The 16,162-nt window shown below is 41.6% G+C and overlaps 1 gene segment (V, D, J or C); it reads right to left on the reverse strand.

Moving 5' to 3' along the window:
- Positions 1 to 8,910: 8,910 nt before the first annotated feature.
- LOC129658337 (T cell receptor gamma variable 4-like) lies at positions 8,911 to 9,424 on the reverse strand. The segment is given in 2 exon segments: positions 8,911 to 9,263; positions 9,349 to 9,424. Coding segments are annotated over 2 exon segments (429 nt in total).
- Between the last annotated feature and the right edge of the window lie 6,738 nt (positions 9,425 to 16,162).

The following is a 16,162-nucleotide window of genomic DNA, read 5'->3' on the forward strand; positions in this document are numbered from 1 at the left end:
GTGTTTATGCTGCTGCCACGGTCTTGTCCGGTGACTCTTTATATTCCTTCCCCGAACTACCTTTCCTTTTACCCCTGTAAGCAAACTCGGAGCCAACAACCAGAGAATCCAATAAGAACTGAACCTGCTTTATTATAAGAAAGTAAGATTGATTATGTCAGTCTACATTTGACTGTCCTTAAAATTAAATGGATGTGTGTTCGTGTGTGTGCATGTGTTATAAATCTATTGGAGAGAGGATTCATGTTCATCCTCAAGTAAAAGACTGCCTCATACAGAGTGTCCAGATTTCATGAAAAAATAAGGAGCCTCACAATAGTTGGAACAGACAAACTAAAAACATATATTTTTTCTGAAATTCAGGGACATGCAAATCAAAACTACAATGAGATATCACCTCACCCATGTCCGAATGGCTATTATTGACAAGGCTAGAAATAAAGTGTTGAAGATGGGCAGAAAATAGAACCCTTGTGCACTGTTGGTGGGGATGTAAATTGGTGTAGTCGCTATGAAAAACGGTATGGAGTTTCCTCAAAAAGTTAAAAATGAAACTACCACATGATCCAGCAATTCCACTTCTGAGTGTTTATCTGTAGAAAACAACAACACTAAGAGATGCCTGCACCCTTATGTTCACTGTTTAGAACAGCCAAGGCAAGGGAACAAGCCAAGTGCCCATCAACAGAAGAATCAAGTACCTGTGGTGTGTGTGTATATATATACACATATATTATACACATATATATGTGCAAGTAATCCCATTATGTGGGCCCTCATTATGTCATGGTTTTAGACAGCTCTCCCAACTTCTGTACAGCTCTCCTCTTGACCAGTTCTTTCTTTACCACTCAATTTCTCTACCTCCCTCTGTTAGTCCATCTCTGTGCACAGATCTTTTCAATTTCCTATTGCTACCCCACACCCTCTTTCTTTCCAGCTCTGACTTTCTTCCCTCTCTTTCTCTTTCTCTCTCTTCTGTTTTACAATTTCCTTCCTCGTCTCTATTTCTGTCACTTTCTGTCTCTCTTCTCGCCCATCTCTACCACCTGCCTTTCCTTTTCTAGTTCTCTATTTTTATTTCTTATTGATTTGACTTCTCTCTCTCTCCCTCTCTTTCCATTTTCTTTCATGATCAGCCTAACTACTTTAAATTTTCTGTGATTCCAACCTCTGCGATATCTCAGGATTGGCGTCTGGTAACTGACGATTCTATGTTACCATGTTGTGATGTTCCTGGTTACCCAAAGGTAAGGACTTTGGGATTATTTCCTGCGCATTTGGAATATCATGTTATGGACTTCAGGCAGTGTTTAATACTGTGGAGTGTTCTGAGTTTTTTGTCAGCCGGGCATTGGCCCAGTCGTGGAATGCTTTCGCCGGGCAGGTCCAGATAGTGCAATTTTCAGACTTTGCAGTGCTATTCACACCACATTGTGTGTCCCACCCCGAGTGGTTTCAAATCAAAATTTAAAGAACATGGTTGTGATTACATAGCCATATTTTTATAATGTGGATTTTTAAAACATTTTCCTTATAGGTATACATCGGTGAAGAATGAAAACTACGTCAGAGTCCCACATTTCTGAATAAGGATGACTTAGTTCATTAAGGATTTTTTTTGTACATTCCTTTACAAAAAAACGTTACTGACATAAACTTTGCCAACAACTTTACTGACATAATGACATATTATGGTAATGGTGTAAGTATATTGAAACATAAATGAAACAATGAAACAGATATGGTCCTTAAAATAGTTGAATATCTAGCCTGAGTCTATTGTGCATTTGTGTGTGTTTGTGTATTCTAAAAGATGAATTTCAGTGGCTTACAAACAGGAAGTAGTTTTGTTTGCATGTACATCCATATACAGTGACCACTAGCTGCAAAATTGCTGTTCGCGTGCTGAGGCCAAGTGTGGCAGTCAGATAAGGGGGATTGTAAGTTTTTTGTTTTTTTTTCTGAAAAGCATCTATCAGTCTTTCATGACTAAGGTAAAAATAGAAAAAAGTTACTTACCACAGGGAGCTACTATGAGCTTAGTTCCTTCCCCAAACATCTTCCAACCTGAGCTGTCATACTGGTTCAGGCTCCTACCATGATCTCAGCCTTCTCCTACCTTCATGGAGTGACTAGCAGTTTAACAACTTTGGGCTGGCAATTTGACCTTCTGAGTTCTTTTGGAAGTCCTTGATGATGGGTTTTATGGCATCTGATATTTTATAAGTTTTCCTCAGATCAATGGGCCCAAATATCTGTTTTCCATGGTGGACTAATCATTGACAATACTGATTAAAAATGAAAAGGATAAAAGCAGGAAAAGAAGACAGTAGTAGGTTAACCACCTGTTCTGCTTTCCCATATTTCCAGGAAGAGTATTCAAAGAATTAAGAATTTTTTTTAAATTTCCAGGTGTTCATCTGTGTTGAAACTGCTTGGAATTCACATCAAAGGAAAAGCTCTTCCGTCCTCACAAACACCAGGGCTGCTCAGTTAGTGATTTGGGAATATATTTCTGAAAGGAGGAAACTCTTCAGTAACTGAAACTGCAAATTTACTAATTCAAGTGTACTTGAGCAATGTGGACAAAGTTCTCCATTCATCGAGTAACATAATTGTGTTTTTGGGGGAGGGAGAGTATTGTTGACTTATAATGTTGTTAGTTTCTAAAATGAAAACCAGTAATACATATTTTGCAAATTATTGGAGAAAGGAGAATGACTTTTTTTAATCTTAAACAATAGAGAAAAGAAAATTCAGAAAAGTGTTTGTCACTTAATAGAGCATTTACAACAAAGTGATTCAATTATTACATATATACTGTAAGAGGATCCAACCAGTCCATTCTAAAGGAGATCAGTCCTGGGTGTTCTTTGGAAGGACTGATGCTAAAGCTGAAACTCCAGTACTTTGGCCACCTCATGCGAAGAGTTGACTCATTGGATAAGATCCTGATGCTGGGAGGGATTAGGGGCAGGAGGAGAAGGGGACGACAGAGGATGAGATGGCTGGATGGCATCACCGACTTGATGGACATGAGTTTGGGTGAACTCCGGGAGTTGGTGATGGACAGGGAGGCCTGGCATGCTACGACTCATGGGGTCGCAAAGAGTCGGCCACGACTGAGTGACTGAACTGAACTGACTGATGTATATATATACATATTCTTTTCCAATATATTTAATACAGGGTATTAAATATAGTTCCCTATATGCCAAAGCCTTTGACTGTGTGGATCACAATAAACTGTGGGAAATTCTGAAAGAGATGGGAATACCAGACCACCTGACCTGCCTCTTGAGAAATCTGTATGCAGGTCAGGAAGCAACAGTTAGAATTGGACATGGAACAACAGACTGGTTCCAAATAGGAAAAGGAGTACGTCAAAGCTGTATATTGTCACCCTGTTTATTTAACTTATACGCTGAGTACATCATGAGAAACGCTGGACTGGAAGAAACACAAGCTGAAATCAAGATTGCCAGGAGAAATATCAATAACCTCAGATATGCAGATGACACCACCCTTGTGGCAGAAAGTGAAGAGGAACTCAAAAGCCTCTTGATGAAAGTGAAAGTGGAGAGTGAAAAAGTTGGCTTAAAGCTCAACGTTCAGAAAACAAAGATCATGGCATCTGGTCCCACCACTTCATGGGAAATAGATGGGGAAACAGTGGAAACAGTGTCAGACTTTATTTTGGGGGGCTCCAAAATCACTGCAGCCATGAAATTAAAAGATGCTTACTCCTTGGAAGGAAAGTTATGACCAACCTAGATAGCATATTCAAAAGCAGAGTCATTACTTTGTCAACAAAGGTCCGTCTAGTCAAGGCTATGGTTTTTCCTGTGGTCATGTATGGATGTGAGAGTTGGACTGTGAAGAAGGCTGAGCGCCGAAGAATTGATGCTTTTGGACTGTGGTACTGGAGAAGACTCTTGAGAATCCCTTGGACTGCAAGGAGATCCAACCAGTCCATTCTGAAGGAGATCAGCCCTGGGATTTCTTTGGAAGGAATGATGCTAAAGCTGAAACTGCAGTACTTTGGCCACCTCATGCGAAGAGTTGACTCATTGGAAAAGACTCTGATGCTGGGAGGGATTGGGGCAGGAGGAGAAGGGGAAGACAGAGGATGAGATGGCTGGATGGCCTCACTGACTCGATGGACGTGAGTCTCAGTGAACTTCGGGAGTTGGTGTTGGACAGGGAGGCCTGGTGTGTTGCGATTCATGGGGTTGCAAAGAGTCGGACAGGACTGAACGACTGATCTGATCTGATCTGATGCTCTACAGTAGGACCTTGTTGTTTATATATTTTATATATAGTAGTTTGTATCTGCTAATCCCAAACTCCTAATCTATCCCTTTCCTGCCCCTTTCCCTTTTGGGAGCTATAAGCTTGTTTTCTATGTCTGTGAGTCTGTCTCTGTTTTGTAAATAAGTTCATCTGTGTCATATTTTAGATCCACATGTAAGTGATATCACACGGTGTTTGTGTTACTCTGTCCGACTTCATTCAGCATAGCATCTCTAGGCCCATCCATGTCACTGCGAATGGTGTTATTTAATTCTTTTTTAGGGCTGAGTAGTATTCCACTGTGTATATATACCACCTCTTCTTTATCCATTCATCTGTCAACGAACATTAGGTAGGTTCCATGTCTTGGCTATTGTAAATATTGGTGCTATGAAATTTGAGTGCATACATCTTTTTGAATTATAGTTTTGTCCAGATATATGCCTAAGAGTGAGATTGCTGGATCATATGGCAATTCTATTTTTAGTTTTTTAAGGAACCTCCATAATGTTCTCCACAGTGTCTGCAGCAATGTACATTCCCAACAACAGTGTAAGAGGGTTCCTTTTCTTCACCATCTCTCCAGCACTTGTTATTTGTAGATTTTTTAATGATACATTCTGACCAGTGCGAGGTGAATCTTCATTGTTTTGATTCGCATTTCTGTAATAATTAGTGACAGGCAACACGATTCTTTACCACAATAATTAGAAATGAGAATACAAGTTCTGTGATGACTTATTATCTTTCATAGGATAAAAGAAGAAATTTGTAGAATACTATTTTCCTTGAAATTATAGATTCCTTATTTAAACTAAAATTTGAGAGCTAAGGCCAGTTTTCTCACGATGAAAGAAGAAATGTCTTCCAGACTTCTCTGTAATCTTAAGCCACTCAATTGGATAAAGAGAAAAAGAAATTGCCAGAAGCAACTGAATGCTTCTCTGAGCACAGATAAGCTATCCATTTGCCAGGACAGAGACAGGACTGACCCTGATTTCCCCAAGTCCACTCCAGACCCACCCTATCATTTTAAATCCCTTACTGCATCAAGCATACTGCCTTCCCTATGGAGATAAATCTATATGATTGATATTATTGGTACAAAAGAAAAATGTTAAAATAAATCTGTAATTCTTGAATATAGTGTTTACACTATATTTTCAAAACCAGTTACACTCCTTAGCTCCTTTTATGTAAATGATGGTATTTTGAGCCAAGAAACAAGTCTCCACAGAGATCAGGATGTGACATAAGGATGGATGATCAGATAGAAAATGATAGAGCTGGAATGCAAATATTTCTGTAATACCAAGTGCCCACAGTGTGCTACAGAAGGGAACACAGAATCATTCAATACTGATTTTCATTCTTTTAAAATCAATTTTTCGTTCCTCTTGGAATATAGTTGATTAACAATGTTCTGTCAGTTTCAAGTGTAGAACAAAGTGATTTTAATTCTAATTTTGCCTATTACCTGCTTGATTTATTAGCTATCTAACACTCAGTGTTCTAACTCTGAAAATGTAGTAAGAACACCTATGTCTCACATCATTATAGGGAAGATGCATAGCACAATCCAGAAATAACACAGGAGTTCAGTAGATCCGTGATCTGTATCTCCTTCCTCTCTGCTCCTTCTCTTTTTGGAAGGAGGCAGGTCACAGAGATACCACTGAGGGGACCTAATGTGGACTGGGGTACACCTTTTGCATCCCCTTAGTGCCTTGACTTGAATGATATCATTGGTATCTCCTGACATAAGAACTTTCTGTCAGGGGTGCTAGAGATCTCAGCCTTGCCTCCCAGTATGCACTCTGTGATGGAGCTTCATGGTCAAGGCTGTGTGTGGGGCAGCCACACCCATCTTTGACCTTCAGGGAGATTCCCACCCATCTCACACCTAACGTGAGCAAGGAAGGAGCTGACTGTAAATGTCCTATTTTTCCTGTGCCAAAGAGGTATGGAAAATTAATGTCAGAAAAGTTTGATTCAAAAATTAATAACTATATACCAATAAAGTTTTTAAAAAATTAGTAAAAATCTATTACTCTTCTACTCTATCACACTGCCCTCAATGAACATAACCTAGGGCATCAGCACAATGCACAGCCATGCCTTTGCCATCCTACATCCCTCACTTGGAGAGAGACAGACTAGCTGAGGCTTCCCAAAGTAAGTGACAGTCTTGGGACCATTTCTTTCATCCTGGCAGTGATTACCCTGAAAACAAGATCACCCAATAAAGATATACTCTAGGTTTCTAAATATGTCTCAGTAGGATTTTCATGCAGAAAAGAGCTAATCTATCACCGTAGAAGTTGCAACTGACATTAAGTGGTATAATTCCAAGAGAGAGACATTTTGGAGTGGTTATATTCTGCTTTAGACCTGAGAAAACTGATGCCTAAAAGCATGAAGATCTTGCTCAAGGTCACAAGCTCATAAAGGAAAAGCCAGAGTCAGTGAGGGGTGAGAATAGGGTTCACGCCATAGTTGAGGTTCACAGCAGAGGCACTGGGCTGTCCCTTCCCGGGGACTGTGGACCACGTATTAATAGCTCTGTAAGAACATGGGTGACGAGCTGGTTCTTCTTGTTGGCCACATTGTCACCAGTTCAAAAAATTCACTCTCTGTGGAGTTAGGCATTGATGTGACTGCAAGAACAGCAAAGAGTTATATTAGGATGATGGGGAAGATGAAGTAAACGAACGTGAAACAGAGCTAGAGTAAGTTTCTGTCCCCTTTAGCTCCACCTCTTCTAACACATACTGGGGGATCTTAGCTTTGAATTAGGCCTTCAGTGAAGGGTTGGGCTCTTTCAGAAGGAAAGCATATATCAATTATACATTTCTAACTGCAAAATGAGAGCTCAGGGAGGTAGACAATGAGTTTAGAAATCTTTTATTATTTGTTTTACCATTGCTATTAAGCTGTACGTAAACTTTGAATTTCCACTTGAAAAGGTCTAAATTCAGCTTAAACTTCAAAAAGATTTTCTTTCTCTCCCTCATACAGCATCAGGGGCTTTCCTGTTTTGGGCTTGAAGATTCAGTGACACAGGCTTTCTTTGTTTTTTCTTCTTTTCATAAGAAGGTAGTGAATATAGTGATAAGTGATTTGTGTGATTTTCCTACAAATACAGAGATCAGAGGCATATACTTTTAGCTGTTCAACCCCCTCATTTTATAGAAGAGAGCAGAGTAGCCAGAGATTCGCTCAAAATTCCATATGTGGTGACATTCAAGGAGACGTGTATAACAGGATATTGAATATAGCTCCCTGTGCTATACAATAGGACTTTTTTTGCCAATCCATTCTATATATAATAGCTTGCATCTGCTAATCCCAAGCTCCAGTCCTTCCCTCCCCGACCCTCCTTCCCCTTGGCAATCGCATGTCTGTTCTCTGTGCCCCTGAGTCTGTTTCTGTTTCATAGATGGGTTCATTTGTGCCATATTTCAGATTCCACATATATGTGATATAAAAGGGTATCTGTCTTTCTGTTTTTAACTTATTTCACTTAGAATGATAATCTCTGGTTGTATTCATGTTGCTGCAAATGGCATTATTTTATTCTTTTTTATGACTGAGTAGTATTCCATTGTGTATATGCACCACATCTTCTTTATTCATTCATTTGTTGATGGAAGTTTAGGTTGTTTGCATGGTTGGGCTATTGTAAACTATACTTCAATGAAAATAAATTAAATTAAAAAAAAAAAACAACAAAAGAGAGAAGTGTAAAGCAGAAAACCTGATGTCTCATCCAGGGTTAACTGCATCACCATGAGGATTTTTATCAACTCAAACTCATGAGTGCCAGGCATGCCAATAGAGGAGCACACTGAGACATTGCCAATATTGTTTCCTGGGCTTCTAACTGCTGTCTCTTCGCCCGCAAAATGGTAACAATGGGTGAACAACTTAGAGACTGGGATCAGGCATATACTTCCAGGCTCAGCTTTCAAACATTTTGTGGCAGATCTAGACTGTCCTTCACCCTTGAAATCATTTATGTGACATTTTGTCTGTGCATCCTTCAAGGGAAATGGTCAGATTTTTATATTGTCAGTCAATACCAGAGCTGTCCGTTAGAAATAAATGTGAGTCACCAATTCAAGCCATAGATGAAAATGTTTTGGCTTCTGCATTAAAAAAATGAATGTTAGGACTATTTTTCCTTAGTCCAAGATGTCCAAAATATTTCAACAGTAAGTCAATATAAAAATAATTAAAGAGATATTCCACTTTTTTTTTTCTGCAACTATCTTCAATATATAGCTTGTGTTGTAGACATACAGCCCATCTCAGCGTGGACTCTTGAACTAAATACATTTCAAGGGCTCAGTAGCTGGATGTGTTGAGTAGCTAGTGGATTGAGCAGCCCAGATTCTCCTCCAAATGCTCCAGACAAGCTGAACTGGACAATCTTTGGAAAAGTCCCTGCCACCTGCACAGCTTTTTACCTGGGTCAGCTTCAGCTCCCATCAGATTTTATCTGCAGAAGCTCTAGAGTAGGGGGGAGTCGTCAGGATACTGAGAGATCACCCCAAGGCAACCTAAGGGACCTGGAGGCGGTGGCAGTTGCCAGGTCTGGGAGAGCAGTGGGTCTCAGCGCTTTTTGTGCAGATCCCGGGGCTGCGTGCACTGCTGTGCCGATTCCCAGGTAGCACAGTAGTACAGTCCTTCGTCGCTCTTCGCCAGCTTCCTCAAGGACATGGTGCAGCTCTTGCCATCTGTGCCGTGGGCCGCGTTGACTTTATCACCTCTTAGGACCGAATCCCACTGCACATCCCGCTTGGACAAGGCTAGATAGAGAAGCCTCTCAGGGGCCTGGCCCTCCAGTTGGCGGAACCAGTGGACGTAATCCACAGACTTACTGATCTGACAGGGCATAGTGATAGCTCCACCCGCGTGCCCCACCATCACGGACCGCTGGAACACCCTGATCTCCTGCTGGATGCCTGCAAGGGATGAGATGAGGGCAGGTTGAGTCCGCAGCCTCCGGATGCATCCCGCCCGGCCCACGGGGAAGCTGCAGGGACTCACCTGGAACCACGAGGGCCCAGAGGAGGGCCAGGCGGCCCAGCACGGCTCTGCCCCCTGCTAACTGATTTATGTTCATTGTTTTATTAAATCCTGAAACCTTGTGAGATAAATAATATCTTCGGTTTAGAAATGGGGAAAGCTGGGGCTATTTTACTTCATTTTATTTTAACTTTTATTTTAGAGTATAGTATAGTTGATTTACAATGTTGTGTTAGTTTCAGCTGTACAGCAGAGTGACATATATATGTATGAATATATGTATGAATATATTCATACGTGTATGAATATGAATCCCTTTTCAGATTCTTTTCCCATATAGTTTATTACAGAATATGGAGTAGAGTTCGCTGTGGTATACAGTAGGTCCATGTTGTTTATTTTATATATGGTGGTGGTTTAGTCTCAAAGTTGTGTCCTTTGCTTTGCGACCCCATGGACTGTAGCCTACAAGGCTCCTCTGTCCATGGGGATTCTCCTGGCAAGAATACTGGAGTGGGTTGCCATGCCCTACTCCAGGGGATCTTCCCAACCCAGGATCGAACCTGGTCTCTTGCATTGCAGGCGTATATTTTTACCAATTGAGCCACCAGGGAAGCCCATTTTATATATTGATGCTGGGAGGGATTGGGGACAGGAGGAGAAGGGGACGACAGAGGATGAGATGGCTGGATGGCATCACTGACTCGATGGACGTGAGTCTGAGTGAACTGGGAAAGTTGGTTTTGGTCAGGGAGGCCTGGCGTGCTGCGATTCATGGGGTTGCGAAGAGCTGGCCACGACTGAACGACTGAACTGAACTGAACTGAACTGAGTGTGTATATATTAATCTCAAATTCCTAATTTATCCCTTCCCCAAAGGAGATGGTTTTTAAGTCACTGCATGCCCAAGAAGAATTAGGTTGGGATTTGAAGCCAGGTCTGGCTGGAGACAAATCTCATGCTCTCTTTGGCCACTTTATGCCCACAGAGCAGTGAGTGCCCTGCTAATTAGGGAGGAGAAGACAAACCCAGAACAACCATCCTTGCTGAAAGGGTCCTGCTAGTATCTGAGCCAGCATTGGGTTGTATCCTCCAAGGTTCCCATCAGAGGGGGACTAAATCTTCCGAATAATATGATAGCTGTGTATTTTTGGCAAGGGGTTTCACCTCCTTTTTTCCGTCTGTGAAAAGGGAAGTCATGGGGTTGTATGGAGAGTAAACAGGCTCATGTGAACACAGTGTGTAGTCCAGTCCCAGAGGCTGAGAAAGAGCTCCGGAGATGGTAGGGCTTATTGTTTACCTTGGACCCAGATGTGTGTGCATGCTCAGTCATTCTGTTGTGTCCAACGATCTGTGACCCCAGGGACTGCACCCACCAGGCTCCTCTACCCATGTGATTCTCTAGGCAAGAATACTGGAGTGGGTTGTCATGCCCTCCTCCAGGGGATCTTTCTGACCCAGGGGTCAAACCTAAGTCTCCTGTGTCTCCTGCATTGCAGGTAGATTCTTTACCTTCTGAGCCACTAGGGAAGACTGAATCTGGACAGTTTCTAGTAAATGATGTCTGGGGTCCACTTAATTTGGAAATTATAGGGAAGATTGCAGTTTTGGAGAATCAGGTGTGTGTGTGTGTGTGTGTGTGTGTGTTTAAAGGAGGACTCCTAAATTGAACGAGAGGTCAGTGAGGACCAGGGGACAGGGCCACGTCCCCCTAACTTTGCATCATATCCTCAGAAATTTTAAGATAGGGCACTGGGAGCGATCAGCTGAAGGATCCACCCGAAATGAAGCTTTGAGAATAAAGACAGCAATCACTTCCACCTGAAATACAGGTTCCTTTCCAGTTATATTAATTGTACCCAGGGCCTCCTTAGTATGTACTTTTTTTTAATCACTCAGTCGTGTGTATAGCTATGCTAATTTTCAGGCTAATTTTGCCTTGAAGCCCAGGAGAAGGGGTGGTGAGGGTATGGTGAGGAAAGGGGACTTGGGTTGGGCAGGGAAGCTGTGAGTCCCTCAGCACGCACACCAGGCCTAGTTCCTGAGCTTCTCTTCTGCAGCACAAAGTCAGACGTGCTCAGCTGCAACCTAGATGCAAGACTCAGTGTCCTGAAATGAAGGCTTTGGTGAGGTGTGAGCCAAATAAAAAGCTAATGGAATACTTGCTGAAAGAGTATTCCAGGACTATCACTTACAGCATCCTGAGATGTATAGCCCAGCTGTGGTAAAATGTTAGGTAGAAAATAAAGTGACAATTGAGGTGACATCTACATAGACAAACAACAGTGTCAGAAAGACCAGCAGTGGCGGTTGGAAGCCTTGTACTGCATCGGTGGTACTCAACATACTTCAGCCTGTCTTCCTTCAGTAGTGTTCAGACATAAAACAAAAATGTGGGCGTGGAAATAGTAGATCCCTTTCTAAAATTTATTCTAAAAATAAATCCTTCGATAGCCTTCCATATGGTTCTTTAAGTGTCTAAAACACAGTCCATGTTCAGCACATAAACTTCTAAATGAAAACATAGGGCAAAATGTAGCATTTTGCCTTTTTACACCGTATCTCAAATATTCTTATTTTCTCTCTTTCTAACCATGAAAAAACCCTCACTGAAAGTCACCAACAAAGAGAAAAACACCAGAGATGAGATCTTCCTTTTGAAGGCTGAAAAGGTGCCATTCACCGCTGATGTTATTGAACAGCTAATAAAGAATTTATTGATTGTAATATCTCACCACATAGTGCCATATCCATATACATTTAATCACCTGCCTGAGGATGGTAAGATAATGTCATGGTCCACCCTGTATTCAGAGGAGACTGAATCTGATCTCTTAATGAAAAGATGCCAGTAGTATTTCATCGTAAGCAAAATATCTTTTTGACTTGCAGAATGGAATTCTTGTTTCATGTCTGAGATTTCTTTTATATTTCTTCTAGTGTATGTGCTCAGTTGTTCCTAACTCTTTGGGACCCCATGGACTGTAGCCCACTGGATTCCTCCATCCATGTAATTTTCCAGGCAGGAATACTGGAGAGGTTGCCATTTCCTACTCCAATATTTCTTAAGACCCTACATTTGTCTTGCTTTAAAAAAAAAAAAAACAACCTCATGCACATGCCCTTTTTGTACAATTTTAAAAAGTAACAACTTCCTACATATCAAAATAATTAGTTTTATTTTTCCTGTTTTTCATCATACATTTGGCCTAATGTTTTGGAATAAGGGGGACACAAGGGATTATGAATACACACCAAAGCTCTCCAGAAACAGTATCTTTCTCTTAAGAGAATGATCTAAATCAGTCTGGATACTCTTCTTTGAAACTACACCATGAAATCATTGCCATCATTTTCCCTTGTATTTAGATAGTTTGAATTAAAATAAACTCAATTATATAGTGAGCTATTCTTTTAAAAAAAGAATGTTCAACATAATGCTTCATAGGAAGGCAGCATGTCTACTCGTTTTTGGATTTTCTTTTTTATATTCATTGTTATTCAAGAAACACTTAGTTGTGTATAGGTAAAATGGCACTGGTTTGGGTGGAAACAGTGATTTGTGTGGATCTAATTGACTCCACCCATGCTCAGTCTAAGAATGGGCCACAGGACAGAAATGCAGCTGGAGGCTCCCTGGGGAGCTGGGGCCTCATCAGGGGGAGCTTCTTACATGGAGAGAGGGGAGGGGGGAGCTCCAGGGTCTGGCCTTGGACTAAAACCTCAAGACTTCAGTGGTGTCATTACAATGAGAGTATCTTGTCTGAGGAGTGAACCTGTGTCTACACCACGATCATAGCTGGGGCCTGAGCCAGACATCAGTGTGTGATTTTAACCTGAGAAAGAGCTCTCCTCCCATCTTGGGCTGGACCAGTATGACTCGGCTAGTCTCCCTAGGAGGGCACCACCCCCTAGGTGTTGGCTTTCAGAGCAGAGACAAGAGGAATGAGGATGTGACTTGAATGTGCCCTGTGGTTGGACTGTGAGAGCTGAAGCCTTGACCTCAGCCATGAAGCCCTGCTTCCCTCTGGGACTGGATGGATGGAGTGCAGGGTCTGGACCCCACTCTGGACCTGCTAGGTGTGTCTGTGGGGGGACACCTGCTCTTCATGCTCACATTGCTGAACAACCCTCTGCTATTCACCTGTCACACTGTCATCTGATTTACTGTCCCCTAGTAAGCCTTGCTCAGGTTGACTCTAAAGTCATTTAGTTCCTTTACGGGGTCTTGGGTGACTCAGTATATGACACTCAATTGCACAGGTCAACCCTGGTCTTCTGTGTCTATTTTCTCATGAGAAAAAAAGCATCTCACATCAGTCCATGCAGCTTGGTTCAGGGATTGGGTCTTGTGTCCTCCCATCTACACTGAGAAAATGAAACCAAGATGTACCAGTCTCAGTAAGTCACAGACTAAGGAAGAACACAAGTGGCTGGAGGAGTGTCAAGGATGATCTTAGTGCTGTAAGGAGTCCTGTCTGCTTTTTCCTTCAGGGTCAAGGGCGTGGTCGAAGGTGCAGCGTCTGAACATTCTGGGTGTAAGTTTCCCAACTCACTTAGGAGCTAATTGGAGGAACTGTATATTTAAATGGGCTTCCCTGGTGGCTCAGCAGTAAAGAATCTGCCTGCAATGCAGGAGGCAAAGGAGACTTGGGTTTGGTCCCTGGGTCAAGAAGATCTCCTGGAGGAGGGCATGGCAACCCACTCCAGTATTCTTGCCTGGAGAATCCCCATGGACAGAGGACCCTGGCAGGCTGCAGTCCTTAGGGTCACAAAGAGTCAGACACCACTGAAGCAACTGAGTATGCACGTGCATATACTTCCCTAATGGGGAACCATGACCCACAGCCTACTATGTTTGATAACAATTATATGCCTGTGTAGAGAGAACTTTTCTTCCATTAGTTGTGACCTTTTGAAAGTGAGCAAAGTTGGTAGTGGTTTAACTGTGCTTATACTTTTTTGACACCTCAACTACCCCTTGAACAGTCTCAACCAGTAGGGCCTGTTTGACTTTAAATAGTTTCCACAAATCAACCAAAATGTGGTTTCGAGCATGTGAACAAAACTGAAGCCTGGGAGGATGAAACCCCATCAGCCACACCAGCGCACTCCTGCTGCCACTCAGGCTGTCACCCCACCCGCACTGCCCTCCCCTCTCTACCCCTCCCAGGCCAGGGCAGCCCAGGGCAAGAGGGGCAGGAAGTTGGACACCACAGGAGACGCTGTCCAGTATGGTCCTGGCCGGAAAATCAGCTGCACGAAACTTCTCAGAGATTTGCAAATTTCCCCTTTTCTAAATTTTTATTGCTTCCTTTTTAAAATTTACTCTTTATTTAATAGTAGTGTATAGTTGATTTATAATGCTGTGTTAGTTTCAGGTGTACAGCAAAGTGATTCAGTTATGCATATACATATATCCATTCTTCTTCAGATTCTTTTCTCATATAAGTTATCACAGAATATTGAGTAGAGTTCTTTGTGCTATGCAGTAGGTCCTTGTTGATCATCTGTTTTATATTTAGCAGTTTGTATATGTTAATCCTAAACTCCTATATATCCCTCCCCCAACTTTTCCCCTTTGGTAACCATAAACCTGTTTTTTAAGTCTGTGAATCTATTCTTTTTTTAATGTAAGTTTATTTGTAGAATTTTTTTTTTACATTCCATATATAAATGTTGTCATACGATATTTGTCTTTCTCTGATGTACCCCACTTGGTATGATAATCTCCAGATCCATCCATGTTGCAATAAAATGACCATATGATGCAGCAATCCCACTCATGGGTGTATATCTGGAGAAAGTCATAATTTGAAAAGATACTTGCACCCTAACGTTCATCACAGCAGTTTGTGCAATAGCCAAGGTAAGTTTCCCCTCCTGGCTTCTGTACTTACTACATTATTTCTTCCCATTGAATAAATATTTCCAAATCTCTAAGATGAAGGCAATGTATTTTACCTAAAGAGGACTAATCAAGTTAAGGGGAACCAAGGGATCAATCTAAGGCCTTCCCTCATAGCTCAGTCGGTAAAGAATCTGCCTGCGATGCAGGAAACCTATGTTCGATTCCTGGAGTGGGAAGATTCCCCGGAGAAGGAAATAGCAACCACCCCAGTATTCTTGCCTGGAGAATCCCATGGACAGAGGAGCCCAGCAGGCTATGGTCCATGGGGTCTCAAGAGTTGGACAAGACTTAGCAACTAAACCACCATTGTTTATCTGGTTGGTCTCTTTTTGTTTTCAAATGGGAACTTTTGTTTAATTGCCTAAGAACTTGTTTCATACACACTGAAGCCGATTATACACAGAGAAACAAACAATAAGCTTTTCCAATTTTAAATAAGACAGTGTTTCAATTCTGATACATAAAAAATTTCCTTTAAAAGGATTCATTAGAGGAAATAGAAAATGTACACTAACTTATTTTTTCTTCCTTCTACCATGAATTTAACTTTTTGTTCTATGTCTGTACTTACAGAAATACACAGAAACACATGTAATGAGTGTCCTGTGTATTAGTATTATTACTCAATAGGAAAGATGGTTGAAAGACATGAACAAATATTTCAGCAGAAAAGAAAAAGAAGTTGTAAAACCACACACATAGAATAAGGCAGGATTTCCACCATGTCGACAACCACGGGAGTAGATATGTGGAAACCAGAGTATATACGTAAGAAAAAGACAGATACAATCACAAATTCTTAAGAAAATTCTCTCCGAATCCTTGGAGGAAGCCTTTAGTAAAGAAGCAGTGTGTGTTTTGTCCTGTCGTAGTTTGTTTTTTCCCAGCAGAAAGTGAACCAAGGGAAAGCCATGTGATACTAGA

Source organism: Bubalus kerabau, chromosome 8, assembly GCF_029407905.1.
Source record: "Bubalus kerabau isolate K-KA32 ecotype Philippines breed swamp buffalo chromosome 8, PCC_UOA_SB_1v2, whole genome shotgun sequence".
NCBI classification, from domain to species: Eukaryota; Metazoa; Chordata; class Mammalia; order Artiodactyla; family Bovidae; genus Bubalus; species Bubalus kerabau.